Source organism: Microtus pennsylvanicus, chromosome 10 (genome assembly GCF_037038515.1).
Source record: "Microtus pennsylvanicus isolate mMicPen1 chromosome 10, mMicPen1.hap1, whole genome shotgun sequence".
In the NCBI taxonomy this organism is placed as follows: domain Eukaryota; kingdom Metazoa; phylum Chordata; class Mammalia; order Rodentia; family Cricetidae; genus Microtus; species Microtus pennsylvanicus.
In genome coordinates this window covers 88,216,266-88,234,488 of record NC_134588.1, presented here as the reverse complement: position 1 = coordinate 88,234,488, position 18,223 = coordinate 88,216,266, and the positions used below count along the sequence as shown (strand labels likewise).

The 18,223-nt window shown below is 50.6% G+C and overlaps 1 protein-coding gene across 2 annotated transcripts in view; it reads left to right on the top strand.

The window, feature by feature from the left end:
- Prkcd (protein kinase C delta) overlaps positions 1–17,959 on the top strand; it is a 30,441-nt gene extending 12,482 nt beyond the window's left edge. The window contains exons 2-18 of one of the 2 annotated variants that reach the window (XM_075988934.1): positions 3,509–3,631; positions 4,502–4,701; positions 6,224–6,284; positions 6,457–6,619; positions 6,723–6,754; positions 7,785–7,870; positions 8,057–8,186; positions 9,006–9,106; positions 10,178–10,274; positions 10,577–10,677; positions 10,781–10,954; positions 11,131–11,222; positions 11,714–11,776; positions 13,054–13,192; positions 13,683–13,871; positions 14,336–14,464; positions 17,304–17,959. In XM_075988934.1, coding sequence (XP_075845049.1) covers positions 3,517–3,631; positions 4,502–4,701; positions 6,224–6,284; positions 6,457–6,619; positions 6,723–6,754; positions 7,785–7,870; positions 8,057–8,186; positions 9,006–9,106; positions 10,178–10,274; positions 10,577–10,677; positions 10,781–10,954; positions 11,131–11,222; positions 11,714–11,776; positions 13,054–13,192; positions 13,683–13,871; positions 14,336–14,464; positions 17,304–17,462 — 2,031 coding nt within the window. In that variant the 5' untranslated portion in view covers positions 3,509–3,516 and the 3' untranslated portion in view covers positions 17,463–17,959. Of the gene's footprint in view, positions 1–3,508; positions 3,632–4,501; positions 4,702–6,223; positions 6,285–6,456; positions 6,620–6,722; positions 6,755–7,784; positions 7,871–8,056; positions 8,187–9,005; positions 9,107–10,177; positions 10,353–10,576; positions 10,678–10,780; positions 10,955–11,130; positions 11,223–11,713; positions 11,777–13,053; positions 13,193–13,682; positions 13,872–14,335; positions 14,465–17,303 lie in introns of both variants that reach the window. The other variant, XM_075988933.1, reaches the window with a different exon arrangement.
- Positions 17,960–18,223: the final 264 nt, after the last annotated feature.

Below are 18,223 nucleotides of genomic sequence, written 5' to 3'. Positions count from 1 at the left end.
TGTTTGGCTCTTTCCCTTGGTCTCTTCCTCATAGACAGAATGGGAGAGCAATAGCATAGAGGCTCAGAGCTCCCAACAATGGGGAAGGCCCGCTGCTCCCCCATGGAATGCTGTGAGGATAGACCCCACTGTCCCCTGCGCCTGCAAAGTCTGAGGTCCAGGCAGTATCCTTCCTTTGGGGCCTGTGACCCTGGGCCTATTTGCATGGGGTTTATAAATACTGGGCACACCTTGCCTTTGTGTTCTGCTCACCCCTAGTCTTCCCACCACTGCAGACACAGCAGCCTGTGGGCAGACCGACTTCCCTGTGCAGATGGGCACTGTTGCCCAGAGCCTCTCTCAGGATCACCCTGAGATGGCAGCAGATGCTAGCTTGTTTCCCTTCTAAGGTCTGGATACTCCAAATGAGAGCCAAATGGGCATTAGCACTGGCAGGCGCCTTTGCCTTCATTTTTGTCCCAGAAACTTGGGGCAAGGTGATTTGACTCCTGAATGACTCTTGGGTAGTCCATGGCAGCCCACAAAGACCACGACTCCCCAGTGCTGGTAGCACTGTGGCCTGGATGCAGGTTCAGGGCTGGGGCCCAAACCTGCTGTGGTTGTGGTTTTCCCTCCAGTGGCTTGTAACAGTAAGCTGTGATGAGTGGGAGCTGAAGTACAGACCTCAAGGGCAGCCCACGGGTCAGCTCCTGCATCACCCTCCTGTGGCTGCTCTGATTCTTTGTCTTCCACACAGCTCTGTGAGCCCAGGGCAAGCTAGGAGCAAGGAAAGCCTTGGGCCTGCTGGCAGAGCTAGACACCAGGGGGAGCTGTGGGAGAGGCTGGCCAGCAAGTTTGTGGAGGGCCAGTGCAGGATCAGTTGCCACATGCTCCTGCAGACATGATTTTCCATCTCAGAATTAGGGACACAGAAGAGACCCAGTAGGGTACATGAGCAGACTTAGAGAGGGTGTCCCGTAGGGCATGGGGGTAGCATTAACAAAGGGGCGTGTCCAGGGCCTGTCGGGCTGATGCTGGCTCTTATCCTAGTGGGCTTCTCATGAGCACAACCTAGAGACCAGGGACAGCCCTCACCTGGAGTAGAAGGCTGCAGAAACTCAGAAGGCCTGCATAGCCACACAGCCAAGACAGCACTGGTGTCAAGGACCTGTGTCTAGCCAGCCTTACCATTTGCCACTGGGATGGCTCTAATCTCATGTTCCTGAGGAGCCTAAGCCCTTTCTCTTATTTTTTCTATGCCTGTTCATCTTTACTCTCTGAAGTATGAAGCCAGCTGCTCACTACCCTGCCTTCTTCCTGGTAATCTCACTGAGACTTGGGCCTGCTGTGATTTGGCCTTTGGTACGTGGCCTAGGGCAAGTGTGTGCTAGGAGGGGCCCTGTTTCTTACTTCAGACCCTGAAAGCACTCACTGGGACACTTGATGCCTTAGACTCTGAGGTCAGTAGGAGGTCCAAGATGTCTTTTTTCCTTGGGGATTTGGGGCATCTGTCCAAGATTCCTACATGTGACCAATGCCAGTCCTCTGTATCTTGCTTTTCACGCCACCATCTACTGACCTCCCGTCGTATCTTATTCCCACAGGGCCTCACACATGCACTCCTTCTATGACTGTCCTTGTGCTGGTTAGCTTTTTGTGAGCTTAACCCAAGCTGGGGGGGGGGGGACCCTGCTGAGAAAACACCTCCATCAGATTGGCCTACAGGCAAGTCTGTAGAGCATTTTCTTGATGGATGTGGGAGAGCTCCGTTGACTGCAGGCAGTGCCACTGCTGAGCAGGTGGTCCTGCAAGGTGTAAGAAAGGCAGCTGAGCTTGGTGTGGTGGCGCATGCCTTTAATCCCAGCACTCAGGCAGAGAAAGGTAGATCTCTGTGAGTTTGAGGCCAGCCTCTACAAAGCAAGTTCCAGGACAGGCTCCAAAGCTACATAGAGAAACCTGTCTCTAAAAAGCAAAAAGACAAAACAAACAACAACAACAACAAAAAAAAAAACAAAACTCAAGAAAGGCAGCTGACGGCCTGTAAAGCAAGCCAGGAAACAGCTTGGTCTCCACACTCCTGCACTTTATGATGGACTGTAGACTGTGAGAGGAAACAAGCTACTCAAGCTGTTTGGTGGTGGTGTCTATCCTGGCCACGGCGAGCACACTAAGGCCCTCTTATTCTTGCTGATCTGCCGCCCTGCAAGCCCATGCTCATGCATACTCCAGGCCAGGAGCCCACAGCAGCTTCTTTTTTCTTCCCTCCGGTTCAGTGCTCAGCATTTGCCCACCTGCTGGTTTCAGGTCAGAGACTGGGGGCAGGGGCACAGGCTGAGACTGTGCACCTGCTCTGCCTTTTACTGAGTAGGAGCCAGACCCGGGCAGCATTTGGTAGAATCGGCCTCTTTAGTCTGTCTGCTCTGGCGTGGGCCCTAAACTCTGGCTGGGCACTCTGGGCTGGTCAATGTTTCCTGTTGAGCTCATCTGGACTGGGAGCTCTGGGCAGACCTGGCTGCTGCTCTGATTGCCCTGCTGAGGAGATGGAGGGAGCTGCCTCATGCTGGGCAACTGAGTTTTGGTGGTGGTTTTGTTTGTGGTGTGTGTGTGTGTGTGTGTGTGTGTGTGTGTGTGTGTGTGTGTGTGTGTAAGGGTATCATGAGTCCATCTTTGTATATTATAGTCAACATTAAAATATAGTTTTAGATTTGGAAGAAAATGTGAAACTGCACCCCTTTTCCACATCCCCTCACCGTGTCTCTTTCGTACCTCCTTACCTGCCTGGAAGGGATCTTGGTTGCTGTCTCCATTCTCAGTTTGAAAAGACAGGAAATCTAAATAGGTAGGAGGCATGTGACCCAAGGGGCTTGTGTTCAAAAGGGTGCGGTGTGCTGAACAAAGTCAGGGTAGAGTTGGTAGAGCCTTCTAGTCTGGCTCAGTCTGGGTCTCAGTTTACCCATCTTAAGAGTGGGCTTCTTTGGTTGCTGAAGCAGGACTCAGTTTGGCCATGTTTCTTTGCTTGAGTGGTTAGGAGCAAAAGCAGCAGAGAATCAAGAGGGCTTTCGTGAGCCCAGCCGAGAAGAGGGCATTGCTGACACTGTGGGGGGCCCAGCACATACTGGATCCCTGGCCTGCCTAGGCCCCTGACCATGAGAGGGGCACTCAGTGACTTCCCACATGATTGCTTCAGGATCATAGACTACTCAAATGTCTCCAGGGTCCATTTCAGGAATGGGGACAGTACCCTGGCCTGGCAGACTGACAAAATAGCAGTCACCATAGTGGCTGTCACCCAATGGGTCTGGTGTCCCACCTTTTAGTTTTACCAGGGTGCCTCACATCCAGACTTAATGTTAGACTGCCCAGCTTTCCCCATTGGCACTATTTATTGCATTTGGTGTACCATGTGGGCAGTTCAGGTGCTGTGAGCTCTGTGGAACGTGGGTGCCTGGGTATCCCCAGCAGTGGTCTCCACTGCCTCTGCTCTACTGTCTTGCCGTCATGATCCATCATGTGCACAATCTCCCTGCAGGCTTCACCATGGCGCCATTCCTGCGCATCTCCTTCAACTCCTATGAGCTGGGCTCGCTGCAGACAGAGGATGAGGCAAGCCAGCCTTTCTGTGCTGTGAAGATGAAGGAGGCACTCAGCACAGGTAGTGTTGGAAGCTAGTCCCTAGAGAGACATGGAACCTTCTCACCTAGATTCTTCTTATCTCTCTGACCTACCCAGCTGAGGACCAGAAAGACAGAAGCAACCCAGTTCTCTCCAGGGTTTGAAACTGGTTGAATTGAGCCTCCTATGTCTTAGGTTTCATCCCACGATTTCCACATGTCTGCTGGGGCCAGGGCCTGAGTTGGACACTGAGGCTATTGTGCTCCAGAACTGACTTGGCTTTGCCCTCTTCCCCCAACAGGGATAGGTGGGCAGGTCACAGGAGATGAGACATCCCCCTCCCACCTCTGAGGGAACCTGGGGTCAGGGTGGCTTACAGGGGATGCTTCCTTCACTCTGGTCTCACCTTCTGCTCCCTGCCGGCTACTGCCTACACCCATTAGGTTCTAGCTGAGCTGCTTCTTCCTCCAGGAAGTCTCTGAATATCAGGGTCACTTGATGGCAGGAAGGTTTAGAAACACTGTCACTGTCTTTGTCCTCAATCCCATCATGGCTGTGGCTTAGTGGTTACCTGAGGTTACCTTGACCCATGTCTCTGTCTGGGACTCGTGACAAGGCCAGGCCATGTTCCTTACCACCAGTCCTTGGCTGTCATGTGGCCATGCTTCCATGTGTTCACTGGGTAACAGAAAGAGAGGCTGAAATGGAAGTGGAGCAAAGGGTTACAGGAGAGGGAAAAGCAGGAGTGAAGCACTGAGGGTGGGCTGCCAGAGTGCCCTGCGGGCTTGCTAGAGAGCCAGAGCAGACCCTCAGGACTGGGGAGAGAGTAGGTTGTGTGACAATGAGGGATAAGGAGGGAAGGAAGGACTTGAGTCCTAGCCTGATGTCGTCTGTCTGGCCCTGGTTGCAGAGCGAGGGAAGACCTTGGTACAGAAGAAGCCCACCATGTATCCTGAGTGGAAGTCAACATTCGATGCCCACATCTACGAGGGCCGTGTCATCCAGATTGTGCTGATGAGAGCAGCTGAAGAACCACTGTCTGAGGTGACCGTGGGCGTGTCAGTACTGGCTGAGCGCTGCAAGAAGAACAATGGCAAGGCGGAGTTCTGGGTGAGAGGGTCGTGTGCTGTGGTCCTGCATGTGTGCTTGTGGGGTGAAACTTGGTGAGTGGGCACATCTCAGTACCAGTTACCAGTACGACTCTCCAGCCCCGACATAACAGGTCCTCAACCCTGAGCCTCTATACTTCCATTAAAAGGAGTAAAGACATCCCACCTCTGGGTCCCTTTGCTGAACGAGCACTAGTCTACAGTGCTTTATTGCAAGTCAGCTGTGCTGTCCTGACTTCATAATCCTATGTCCTTGGGAGGCTGAGGCAGGATGGTCACAGCTTTAAGACCTGGTGGGTAACCTAATGAGATCCTGTCTCAAAAATTAAAAATGTAAAATTAGACTTGGGGATTACCTCAGTGGCAGAATGCTTGTCTAGCACACACAAAACCATAGATTCAGTCTCCAGCAGCGCCAAGTATGGAGACACTGCAGAATGTGACACCTTGTAGGCGCTGAGGGAAATTATCATGACTACTGTGACTATTTTTCCCCACCTGTTAATTTTGGAAAGGTAGGATATGCACTATAAAGTGATGTGCTCCCACTCAACGCCAGGCCTTGAATTCAAGAGGTACCTGTTGCTTTATTTGGGAGTGTTTTAAAGATATTATTGAGATGGATGAGAGGTCCTGAGTTCAATTCCCAACAACCACATGGTGGCTCACAACCATCTGTAATGAGCTCTGGTGCCCCCTTCTGGTGTGCAGGTACATGCAGGAAGAATACTCTACACATAATAAATACATCTTAAAAACAAAGATATTACAGGTCTAGCCAGGCATGGGACCAACATCATGTTACTTAGCAATAAAGAGGTGAGAGAAGAAAGCCGGCAGCTTGCCCAACTCACCTGCTCTCGCTGGGACTCTAGACACGTGCATCTGTCTAGTATTCTGTCTGGTTTTCTTGGTGGCAGTAGAATTCCAGTGCCAATACAATCCTGTAGGCTTCTGCAGCCAAACTAAAAAGGCTTAGTGACCATTGGAAGCACTGGTCAGCCTTAAATGAGGAATGAAGACACTCAGATGGAAGAGAGAGTGCTCAGATTCTTAGCCAGTTAGGCAGAGACACAGGAGCCCATGGGCATGTGTTCCCCCTGAGGAAATGCCCCTGGAATAGAGGCATAGGCCCTTCCCTGTAGATGGTCTGGGCTAGTGCAGAACCTGTCCCAGAGTACAGTGTGGGTGTTTCAGGCATGGTGGTGTGATGTCTGCATGTGCATAGGGGGATGGGGTGGGAGTTTCCCTCCACGCTGCTCTGGACCACATGGCTAACAGGGTGTGGGCTGAATCCTTTCACTTCCCCAAATGTAATAATACCCTGGGTGCAGAGTGGGGCGGGGCTTGGGCGGGGGCGTGGCCCCACCCTGTCCTCCCTGCCCACCCTCTCTTCCCTGGCCACTGCCTGGCCAGGCTATAGGGCCCCCCTTGGCCTTGGGGGAGGCCTTGGGGTGGGTTCTGAGTCTCACCTAGGCCAGGCCCACCCTCACTAATTTGACATCCCCCTCCCACCCCTGCAGCTGGACCTGCAGCCTCAGGCCAAGGTGCTGATGTCTGTGCAGTATTTCCTGGAGGATGGGGGTAAGACCCCCCACCTGGGCAGGGGCAAGTGCATTTGCCAGGTCAGGGGAAAACTTTGCACTGGTACCTAAGGAAGCAATTCCCATGGGGACATGTTGGGACCATCTTGGGAGGTTTGCAGGGGGAGCGACTTTCATGAACCCTGGGGCTGACTTCACCCTATGGCTTACAGATTGCAAACAGTCTATGCGTAGTGAAGAGGAGGCCAAGTTCCCAACCATGAACCGCCGTGGAGCCATTAAACAGGCCAAAATTCACTACATTAAGAACCACGAATTCATCGCCACCTTCTTTGGGCAACCCACCTTCTGCTCTGTGTGTAAAGAGTTTGTCTGGTGAGAGTGGCAACACCTGCTGGGGTGGCCCAGGAGGGAAGGGACTGCGTATCTTCACTAGAGTATCTACCTTCACTCACTCTTCTGGGGCTTTGCCTTCCAGGGGCCTCAACAAGCAAGGCTACAAATGCAGACGTAAGTCTCTCAATGCATGCGTGTGTGTGCTTAAGCACGTGCCGTTGTTTGTATCCCTGGGTCTGAATGGCATGTCTGGACAAGAGCCCTGTGTACATGTGTGTGTGTGCTTGAGTTGGTGAGTGCCAGGCTGGCTTGTTGCAGCTTGCCAAAGCCAGTTCTGTGCATTCCTTCCCTACTCTGTGCAGGTTCTCAGGTTGTTTCCAAAAATAGACTATTGTAGAATTTACACGGAAACCAACCCCAAACCAGCCACGGGCACACACGAGGTCTCTATCCTCAGGGGTGGATGTGAGATCTTCACTAGCACTCCCCTGACTTTGTGTGCTTGTGGATGCAAGTATCTCTGATGCACAGGTGTGAATACACCTTTCACCATGACACACAGTGTGGAACAGGCTTTGCAGACTGCAGGTGTGGGCAAGCATAAGCTGCTCTACCATTTGTTCACTGCGAGGTCAAGTTCTTCACACTGACCAGGTGCCTCTGTTTCCTTGTCCATAAGCTAGGCTTAATAGATCCAAGTGTGAAGGCATGAAATATGTATGCTATGTTTTAAGGGCTTAGCAGGTGGTGAGCGTTTAATAAAAGAAGCCTATTGTGATTATGCAAGCTTTGTATGCATGTACAGGTGTCTTCGTACTGGGGCATGTCATGTGTTCATGTAAAAGAGAGTTTACTTACTATCTTGAAATAAAGAAATGGGAAAGAGAGGCTCTCCGGCCCCTATACATCCTCCCTTCTGCCCACCCCCCACCCCACCCTAGGAGTCCTTAAGCCTTCTCTATTTTCTACAGCCCTTTAGATTGGCCCATCTCTTGCCCCATGCCTTCCAGGCCCTTTCTGGAAGGGCTGGCAGGAGGAGGGAAAAATGAAGCCCTGAGCTGAGGCCTGTGTAGGGTGAGGGTGTGGGCGGCCAGTGAGAAGGCTGGCTTTGTGCAGAGGGCTGAGCTTGGCCAGCAGTGCCAGCTCAGATTCTGCCTCTCTTGGTAACTCCCCCTTCCCTGTCCCGGGCCTGCGCCCCTTCAAGAATGCAATGCTGCCATCCACAAGAAATGCATTGACAAGATCATCGGCCGCTGCACTGGCACTGCTGCCAATAGCCGGGACACCATCGTGAGCTGGGCCCTTGGGGTTGGGGGATTGGTTAGATAGGAGGCTGTGGGTGCCCTAGCCTTCCTTTCCTTTTTGGGCCTTTGGGTTTCCCAGACCTTAGTGGAACTCTGTTATGAATCTGACAATGCACAGGGTTGGGGGAGAACTGGCATGTGACCCCTAACCTGTAATACCCTTCCCCTCCAGTTCCAGAAAGAACGCTTCAACATTGACATGCCACACCGGTTCAAGGTTTACAACTACATGAGCCCCACCTTCTGTGACCACTGTGGCAGCTTGCTCTGGGGACTGGTGAAGCAGGGGTTAAAGTGTGAAGGTACCCCCAACCTCCTAAGCCCCAGCACCCATCATGATACCTTCACCTCTTTCCCTGATACTTCAAAGGACTCTCATCTGTCCACACTTCATTTGGGGTGAACCGTTCATTTAGGAAGAACCCCTCCCCACTGCCCTTCAAGTCTCCATCCTGAGCTTTATCCTCAAGTGTGCAATTAGGGACTCACTGAGGAGAAGTCACTGGAAGTTCTTAACCAAGGCTTGCCACACACTAGCAGGCCCTGCTCCCGGACTCCCTTGTCCCAGGCTTCCCTTTAGGAGAGTCTCAAGGTCCTGAGGAAAGCGGCCTATCTAGCTTGTTCCAGATGTTAAAGGGATTGTAACTAGCTTCCATTCTCTCTTCCTCGCTGTCCCCTCCTCTTCCTCCCCTCTCCCTCTCTTTTTCTCCCCCTTTTCTCTCCTTCACACCCTTACTCTTTCTCCCTGCCTCCCTCCTCCTTTCTTTTTCCCCCATCTCTCTCCTCCTCTCTTTCTCTGACCGGGATCTCTATAGCCCAGGCTAATCCGTAACTGTATAGCTGAAGCTTGCCTCAAATGCAGAACAGTCTTGCTATCTCAGCTTCCCAATTGCTGGGATTATGGGTGTGAGTTACTGCATCCAAATATTTTTTTTATCTTTACTTAAACCATGAAATATTTGGAATGCTCACAATGGCTTCAGATGCTCTCATCCCTGAGAGGAAGCTCAGAAGTCCAAAAGTTCTTCTGTCTCCTCCCCTCCCTGCCCCCTCCCCTTTTCTCTTTCTCCCTGCCCATTTCTGAGACCTAACACTGGTTGCTCTGCTTCTGTCTCTTACAGATTGTGGCATGAATGTGCACCATAAGTGCCGAGAGAAGGTGGCCAACTTGTGTGGCATCAACCAGAAGCTCTTGGCTGAGGCCTTGAACCAAGTGAGCCAGGTAGGCAGGGGCATTGGGGTCTGGACCTAGGGTGATGCAAGCAGAGGCTCTCAGGGCTCACAGAATGCCTGAGAACTCTAAGGTGAGGCTTCTGTAAGATGAATTTAGGTAACAGAGAGGTGGTTTTGTCATCTTGGGAAATTCCTCATTCAGGCAGTTCTTTACATGAGGGGAGACAGTGACTACAGGGCTGAGCATTGGGACATTTTGAACAAGAACAGGGTCTGTGTTATATATGTGTCATATATGGTATATTGTGTGGTGTTTATATGTATCTTGTGTGTAAGGTGTGTGTGTGTTTGTGTGTGGTATTTATTTGGTATGTAGTGTGTCCAGAGTGTGTTATCTATGGGTGGGTGGTATATAGAATATGTGGTATGTATATACATATGCTGTATGTGCATAGTGTATATGGTTTGTTTACATGGTGTGTGTGTTGTATGTATGCAGTGCATACATGCCTATGTTGTATATGCATAGTATATATGATGGGTGCACGTGTGTATGGAGTATGAATGATGCACAGTGTGCGGTGTGTGTTAGGTATATAAGAAAGGGTTCTCATGATGTGTATGTATTTACCTATGACTGGAACTTAAGGGATAGTAAAACTTCACAGTAAAATTCTAGAGCAGAAATGAAATGAGTGACTAGCAGGAGGTTTCATGGGTAAAGGCTCTTTGCACTCAGCCTGACAGCCTGAGTTCCTGCTGTAGAACCTATAGACTAGGAGAGAAGCATCCCACAGGTTGTCCTGTGGCACATGCACGTGTGTGTGTATGTGCTGCACGCATGCACAAATAAATGTAAAAAATGTTTGAAAATAGGAGATTAAACAATTTATTATTGCTTTAGGAAGGTATGGTTCAGTCACTAAAATCCTGTGCCTATAATCTGTGCCTTTTAGATCTCAGGGCCAGGGGAAAGGAGGAGTATGTCCTGGGAGTCCTGGGCTCTGCCCCTCTGACGCCATTGGGATTAAGGGGGGATTGTGATTGGGGATGCTCTCACTGGCCTAGCAGTTCTGACAGTAGTCTTACCAGTTGGCTTTCTTCTTATGCCCTTCCCTAGAGATCTTCACGGAAGCTGGATTCAGGACCATCAGAGACTGTTGGAATATACCAGGGATTTGAGAAGAAGACGGGAGTCTCTGGAGATGATTCCCTAGGTGAAGCTGGGTCAAATACCCCCATTAAATCTCCCATTCCCCAACAGTGCAAAGAAAGGTGCCAGTCTTTCATGCCGAGTGAGTCCTGAGATGAGGTACTGAGCCCCTTTCTCTCCAACTCCTTCCCCAGCTAACTCTTGGGATTCCAATAAGTCTCTTTGTCTAGTAAGTTCTGGGAAGAGGTACCACCCATAGGGAGTGAGCCCCTTCTCTCCTCTCTGAGACCCTTGCCTCGCCTACTCCTAACCCCTGGGAAGGGAGTCATGTAGACTGAGACCTTAGTCTCTCCATCTCTCTAACAGACAACAATGGAACCTATGGCAAGATCTGGGAGGGTAGCACCCGCTGCAACATTGATAACTTCACGTTCCACAAAGTGCTGGGCAAAGGCAGCTTTGGCAAGGTGAGAGCAGCCTGTGACCAGGGCTCAGGGCTTTCCTGTTGAGCACCAGAGGCTGGGTGCTGGTAACCTCAGGGCCGTTGCTCAACATCCTTCCCTTTGGTAGGTCCTGCTTGCAGAGCTAAAGGGCAAAGACCAATACTTCGCCATCAAATGCCTGAAGAAGGATGTGGTGTTGATCGACGATGATGTGGAGTGCACCATGGTGGAGAAGCGGGTGCTGGCGCTCGCCTGGGAGAATCCCTTTCTCACCCACCTCATCTGTACCTTCCAGACCAAGGTTTCTGGCCTTCCCATCATTGCCCGTGCCTGACCAAGCCTGTCTTCCCCCATGGCAGGGCTGTGTCTGTTGCAGTCACACCTCCTAAGTTGTTACCCTCAGCCCAGGTCCTATGTCCCCTACTTCCTGTGGGGGCTCCATGAGCTTTACCTCTGCTTACCCCCACCCCACTCCAGGACCACCTGTTCTTCGTGATGGAGTTCCTCAATGGGGGTGACCTGATGTACCACATTCAGGACAAAGGCCGCTTCGAACTCTACCGCGCTACGTATGTGAGGGCCCTGTGTGAGGAGAGGTCTAATGCCCTTTATCTTTCATTCCTTCCCCAGGAAAGGCTTGAGTCAGGACAGGGCTGGCACTGGGGACACTTGGGACACTGTGTGGGAAGCAAGCTCTGGCTATGGGGCCAGCACAGGTCCTCTGGGCCCTTGTCCTCTCTTCAGGCCTCAGGCAGAACAGCAGAATGGGTAGTGCCCTCTACAGACCCTGGCGTGTGGCTCCCAGACTACAATAGTAGCCTTCGAGCCTAAACTAGTGGCGTGTGTTTGCACACTTGTGTCACAGAAATGCCCTCCTACCACAGAACATTGTCTAACTTTCCCTTCCAATCTGCTGCCTGGACTTCCAGCCTCCACTCACCTGATAAAGACTGTGCTTGGTTGGGTCCAGGGTGTCAGTAGAGTTACTGATAGCATTTCCTGTCCTGAGGTGGGGGATGGGACTGGTGGGCAAAGGCCTGGATCACTGTCTCTTCCTCAGGTTTTATGCAGCCGAGATCATCTGTGGGCTACAGTTTCTACACAGCAAAGGCGTCATTTACAGGTATTGGTGGTATTAGGGCCCCTAGACTTCTGGGAAGGGTGGTGCCTAGCCTGATCACAGTTCCAGCACTGCTTAGAGTGAGTGTTTGGCTGAGTATCTGCTTAAACCCCTAACTCGGTACAAGGATTTTTCTTTTCTCTCTCTGCTGGGAGCTCACTGTCCATATTCAGTGCTCTTGGAAGGGGGCAGCCCTGCAGGCACAGAGTCTCCCTACTTTATGCTCAGCATATGCAGACGAGCCTGCACTCTGTATCTCTATGTGGGATGACATTAAACTATTTATCAGGCAGGAACTAACTGTGGAGCCAAGTTGTGTTTTTATACCTCTGTAATCCCAGCACTTGGGAGGCAGAAGCAGGCAGATATCTGTGAATTTGAGGCCAGCCTGGGCTACATAGGACATCCAGAGCTACATAATGAGACCTTGTCTCAAACAAAAAAGAATTAAAAATCAGCCTGGGCTGTATATTGATACCCTATCTCATAAAAGAAAAGAAAACCAACCAAACTAAGCCATGTGACAGTATGTATCAAATACTGGTGCTAACCAGTTTTCTGGGGTGGGAGTGAGGAGCTGCAGAGATAACAATTTAGAGAACCTGCTTCCCTTGCAGGGTTGGGTTCTTGGCATCCATGTCCAGTGGCTCACAACTGCTTGTAGCTCTCATTCTAGGGTTCTGATGCCCTCTTCTGGCCTCTGTGGGCACCTACACTCATGTGCACTTACCCACCCACAGACACACATACATAATGTGTAAATCAAAAATAACAATAATAAATAAAAAGTGGGATGAGATACATACTCCAGTTTGCTTGTCCATGCCTAGAATGACTGGAGGCTGTCTGGTAGCTGAAGTTCAGGATACACCTTATGCTGTGTGTACATTCTTGTGTACATTCTATTACTGTTCCCATTCAGATGACTAATGGGGAAATCAACACGGTCCCTGCCCTTGTTGAGTCAGATAAACCAGAGCTGGGAAGGGGGTGGGACATACCTGCCAGCCAGTTAGGGGACAAGGGGCAAGTGGTGTCAGTACCTGTGAACTTCACTCAAGGCTTCAGGAAGTAGGATATCGTGTGTCCCACATTTAGCATAGAGGGCTGCTGCCAGAAGGCACCTGTGTTTAGCATGCTGAACTCACCTTTCTCCTCTGTGTTCTCTGTGCTCCAAGGAAAAGCTGTGGACTTGCAGGGCTGAAATCTAGCATATGGCAGCAAGGCTAGGGAGGATTATAACTGGCACCCAGGGATATTCTGTCCCTTTTTTTCCTCAGGGACCTCAAGCTGGACAATGTGATGCTGGACCGAGATGGCCACATCAAGATAGCTGATTTTGGGATGTGCAAAGAGAATATATTTGGGGAGAACCGGGCCAGCACCTTCTGTGGCACCCCTGACTACATCGCCCCTGAAGTGAGTAGATGTCTCTCACTCAACTATGCGTTTGACCTTGTGTAGTGATGAGGCAAGCTGGCCTGCTTTTTGTCCCACCCGCAGGGCTAGCTTTATACCCAAAATAACACACAAATTGTATTCATTTAAACACTGCCTGGCCCATTAGTTTCAGCCTCTTACTGGCTAACTCTCACATCTTGATTAACCTACATCTATTAAGGTGTGTAGCACCATGAGGTGGTGGCTTACAGGGAAGATTCTAATTTGCGTCCATCTTGGGAGAGGAAAGCTATAGCATCTGCCTCACTGCCTTCTTCCTCCCAGCATTCTGTTAGGTCTACTCTCCCTATCTAAGCTGCTGTCCTATCAAAAAGCCAAGGCAGTTTCTTTATTAACCAATGAAATAACACATAGACAGATGACCCTCCTCCATCAACCTTGGTAGGGTAGAGTCATGGAAGCTTCCCAATGAAGGCTGGTTCCCTACTCTGACCACTGTTGCCCCCAGATCCTGCAGGGCCTGAAGTACACATTCTCTGTGGACTGGTGGTCCTTTGGGGTCCTCCTCTATGAGATGCTCATTGGTCAGTCGCCCTTCCATGGTGATGATGAGGATGAACTCTTTGAGTCCATCCGGGTGGACACACCACACTATCCCCGCTGGATCACCAAGGAGTCCAAGGACATCATGGAGAAGGTAAGCCTGGCTGACACATGGCTTTGGGGTTCCAGGAGATCCTGTCTCTGGAATAGGGCCTCCCTCAAGCTCCGTGCCTGACATATCCCACGTCTTGATCTGTCCTTGTTCCCAGGGCACTCTTTTCTAGGCCTCCTGTCTGGAATCAGCAGGGTGTAATAACTAAGGGTTCGGAGAGAGACAGACAGACCTGAGGCTGAGTCTGGCTCTGTCTAGTGCTAGTGACCTTGGGTGGGTCACTTCCCTCTCCACATCTTCAGGCGGCCTCAGAATTAGTAGAAGCACTAAAAACTGGAAACATTCAGCACCTGACTGACTACGAGTGTCAGTAAAGCATAGAGCCTCAGCCCCAGAGTTCCTGGGCTGAGCCTGTCCGGCCTTGGAGCCCTTGATCTGCTAGCAGTTTGCAAAAGCTCCAGTTTCTCATGGCCTTGAGTCCTGACCGAGGCCCCTGTGGATTGCAGCTATTCGAGAGGGAGCCAGTCAAGAGGCTGGGAGTGACAGGAAACATCAGACTTCATCCCTTTTTCAAGACTATCAACTGGGTCCTGCTGGAGAAGAGGAAGGTGGAGCCACCCTTCAAGCCCAAAGTGGTATGACACCCACCCCTGTTCCAAGCCTGGTCCCGCCCTTGCCCTGCCCCCTTCCTGCAATATTCCCACACTTGCCCCTTTTCCTTTCCCAACAAACCAGCTTCCTGTTCTCCCCTGGCATGCTGTACCAAGCCTGTGCTCTCGCGTTCTCATAATCTCCCTGGTCCGACTCCGGCAGTCATTCACAGACATTTGGAACTGTGGACTCAGGGTCGTGAGCTGGAGAATATGGCTCAGTGGTAGAGCACTTAACCTGGTGTGTCCAAAGCCATAGGTTTGATCCTCTGCACCACCAAATAAGAGGCAGAAACAGGCAGGCCTGATAGAGCATGCCTCTAATCCCAGTACTTGGAAGGCAGAAGCAGGAGAGTAACCACAAGTCTGAGGCCAGCCCAGTCTTCATAGTTACTTCTCAGCTGGCCAGGAGTGTGCAGCGGAACCCTGTTTCAGAACAGCAACAAAGAAGTCGTGTTGTGGTGGCAGTAGTGGTGGTGGCAGGTCAGCCGGGGATGCGTAGCGTGATCTTGTCCAAGAGGCCAGGGACCAGGAGACAGGACCTCACTGTATTGTTCAGTCTGACTCAGACTCCTGCACTTACGCTGGCCTCTTACAGGTGCACACCACCATAAGTCAGCCACCTTGTAACTAAACTCTTCAATACATTGTGCTTTGGAAACCATGTCTTGGCCACCACAGTTAGGGGTTTCACCTCCATCCATCTACTTATGAATCACATCCATTTTCCAATTGATATTGGACGTGCTAAGTTCTTGTTGGAGCAGAACACTGTGCTGGGCTTTGGTGAAGTAAGAAAACACCCTAGTGCTGGAGGAGCCCTACCTGGTGACAGTCTGATAGAAGACAACCATACTGGAGATGTCACAGGGCACACATCTAGGGTTGCTTTGGGAGTGTATATCAGTAGGAGCCTGGGATGCAGGGAGCAGAGTGGTCTGAAAGACTGCTTGGAAGAACTGCTCTGTGTTAGTAGGGCTTGGGATGTCTTCAGACCAGACAAAGGGCAGCTAGAGGGCATTCCTGGTAGTGAGCGATGATTCCATCAAGGTCCCAGGTCCTCAGAGGCCACTGGACTGGTTGGAATAGGGAGCGGATAGCACCTCTGGGAAGTTGGAACTTGCTGGTTGTGATGATGTACGTGTGTGATCCTAACACTCAGGCGGACACAGGAGGTTCTCAACTTGAAGCCAGAATACACAGCATGGTCCTGTCTTTTAAAAGAGAAGTTAGGGCACAGTATCCCTTTGTGATCACAGCGTCTTCTGCCTGCCTTTATCTTGCTTGCTTTCTGTCCTCTTCTGGGACGCACTGTTCCCACTGGGCAGTCTCTGTGACATGCCCACATTTGTGCCTTGAAGCAGCAGGCCACTTTCCTGTGTGGATCTTATGTTTATATAAGTTCCTGTGTATATCTTATATTTCCTTTTGTGGATCTTATATTCAGAGGCTCCCGGAGCAGGGTGACAAGCTGGCCCAGCTCTTGCTACAGAGAGAAGTTTCTTCCTGCACACACTAGTCAGGTGTGATGCCCCACTGGGGGCAGGGCAGGCATGTGAGTAAGGCAGTGGGCTCTTGGCCCCAAGAGTGGGCCTAATAGGAATTGAGCCCAAGGGCTCTAGTGTAGCTAGCTCAGTGGCAGAGTACTCACCTAGCATGTCAGTGTCCTCCCCAAATAAAGGTAAAAATAAAAAACAAAAGCCAGGCATGGTAGCACATAACTGTAATCCCAGCCCTTAGGGAGTGGAGGCAGAAAAATTATGGGTTCACCACACAGCAAGGCCTGACATCTCTGTTTTCCTGCAAATAAAAGAGTAGCGTTTCTCTCTGGGACTGTGGTGTAGGGTAAGATGAAAAAAGGAAGTGAACCCAGGGCTCCCCTAATCTACCAGTTTTCAGAAGAACCCAGAAATCTGAGTTTCCCTGTTAAAAATACTGTTTCGGAGTCTATCAAAGCCTAGCACTGAGGGCTAGGAATGTAGCTCAGTCGTGAAGCACTTGCTACACGCACACGAGGCCCTGGATGTGATTCCCAACAATTTGCCAGACAAAACCAGTACTAGCTAAATGCTTGTGCCTTCTAGCTCAGTTTGGCCCGAGGGTCACCAACGACCGATCTCATCCAATCCTTTGGGGCAGTGAATTAGGAACTTGTCTTATAAACAGCCAGAGAATAAATATTTAGAGCTTTGCAGGCCAGGCAGTCCCAGTGCAGCCATACTCCATGTGTTGACGAGTGTGGCTGTATAAAACTTGATTTGTGGGCACAGAAATTTGCATTTGACTTCATTTTCATGTGACATTGGATATCCTTTTAATTTTTTTCCCTAACCGTTTAAAATCATAGAGGCTAGAGCTGGGAGTGGGGGTGCTTGGTGATGATGCCAGCACTTGGGAGGCTGAGGCAGGAGGATCATGAATTTATAGGCAGCCTGGGCTACATGAGACTTTGTTTCAAAAACACCAAAACCAAAACCAACTAAACAAAAATAGCAAAAGCTATTCTTAGCTTATAGGCCCCTTTAAAAACAGCAGGAGACATGTGGCCCACAGGCTGAGTTCACCGGCTCCTGTCCTGAAGGGTGCCCCCTGTCTTTACTAACCCCACGCTCCTCTCCCGCCTTCTTCATCCCTTGGGGAATTAACAATACCCAATGGTGGGACTGCCCTCAGGCCACCAGTGATACCCTTTTTCCTGACTGAGTAGACTGCCCTGGCTTCCCTGACCAGGACCTCAGAGGCCTGGGTGCCTGTTGTGCCTGCGAGGGCAGACTTTGGAGATACCCTGGCGGTCACCCTCACCCTCTGCTGCCTTCCCTCACAGAAATCCCCCGCAGACTACAGCAACTTTGACCAAGAGTTCCTGAGTGAGAAACCCCGCCTCTCCTACAGTGATAAGAACCTCATTGACTCCATGGACCAGGCAGCCTTCCGTGGCTTCTCCTTCGTAAACCCCAAGTTTGAGCAACTCCTGGACAAGTGAGCTCCCCGACCTGCTTTACATGCCAGTAGAGCAGGCCAGTCTGCCCTAGTTCGCATCCGCATGCCCGTGGACAGCCACGGGTGACTGGGTGTTTGCTGCTGCTGCCTCCTCACCTCAGAGGGTTCGGCTCTTGTTGCCTGGGCTCCCAGTACTCCTTCTGTGAACTGTTTGTGAATTTGCTTTCCCTTTGCCGTCCGAGGGAAACTGTAAATCCTGTGTTTCATTACTTGAATGTAGTTATTGAAATATATATTATATATATGCACATATATATAATAAGCTGTATATATTGCTTAGTATAGAAAGCATGTAGGGGACTGGTAATGTGTTGACTTTTTTTAAAAAAATAAAAAGCATGTATGTGTATGTATATGTTTATATACATACTTATACATATATATGTATGTGTATATATATGTGACCAAAGGAAAAAGCACAAGCTGTCTGAACCACAAGGTTCTTTTATGTGTATCTAAATAAACATTGAATGGTACCAACCTGGCTGTGGGGACATTTATGTCCCAGGAAGCTGGTGGCAGGTGCTCCTGTCACTTTTAACTGCAGTCACAGACCCCCGAGTCTTCATGCAAATATGTTTGTATTTAGGGGTTTCCTTATTCTCGAGGGCCGTGGGACTGCAGGAGCCCCAGATGTCTCTGTGGGGTGATGGTAGGAGGTGAGACTGGACAGAGAGGGTCAGCCCAGAAGTTGAGAGAAGCGGAAAGCCAGGTCTGAAAACTGGAGCCAAGGCTCTGAGTTGG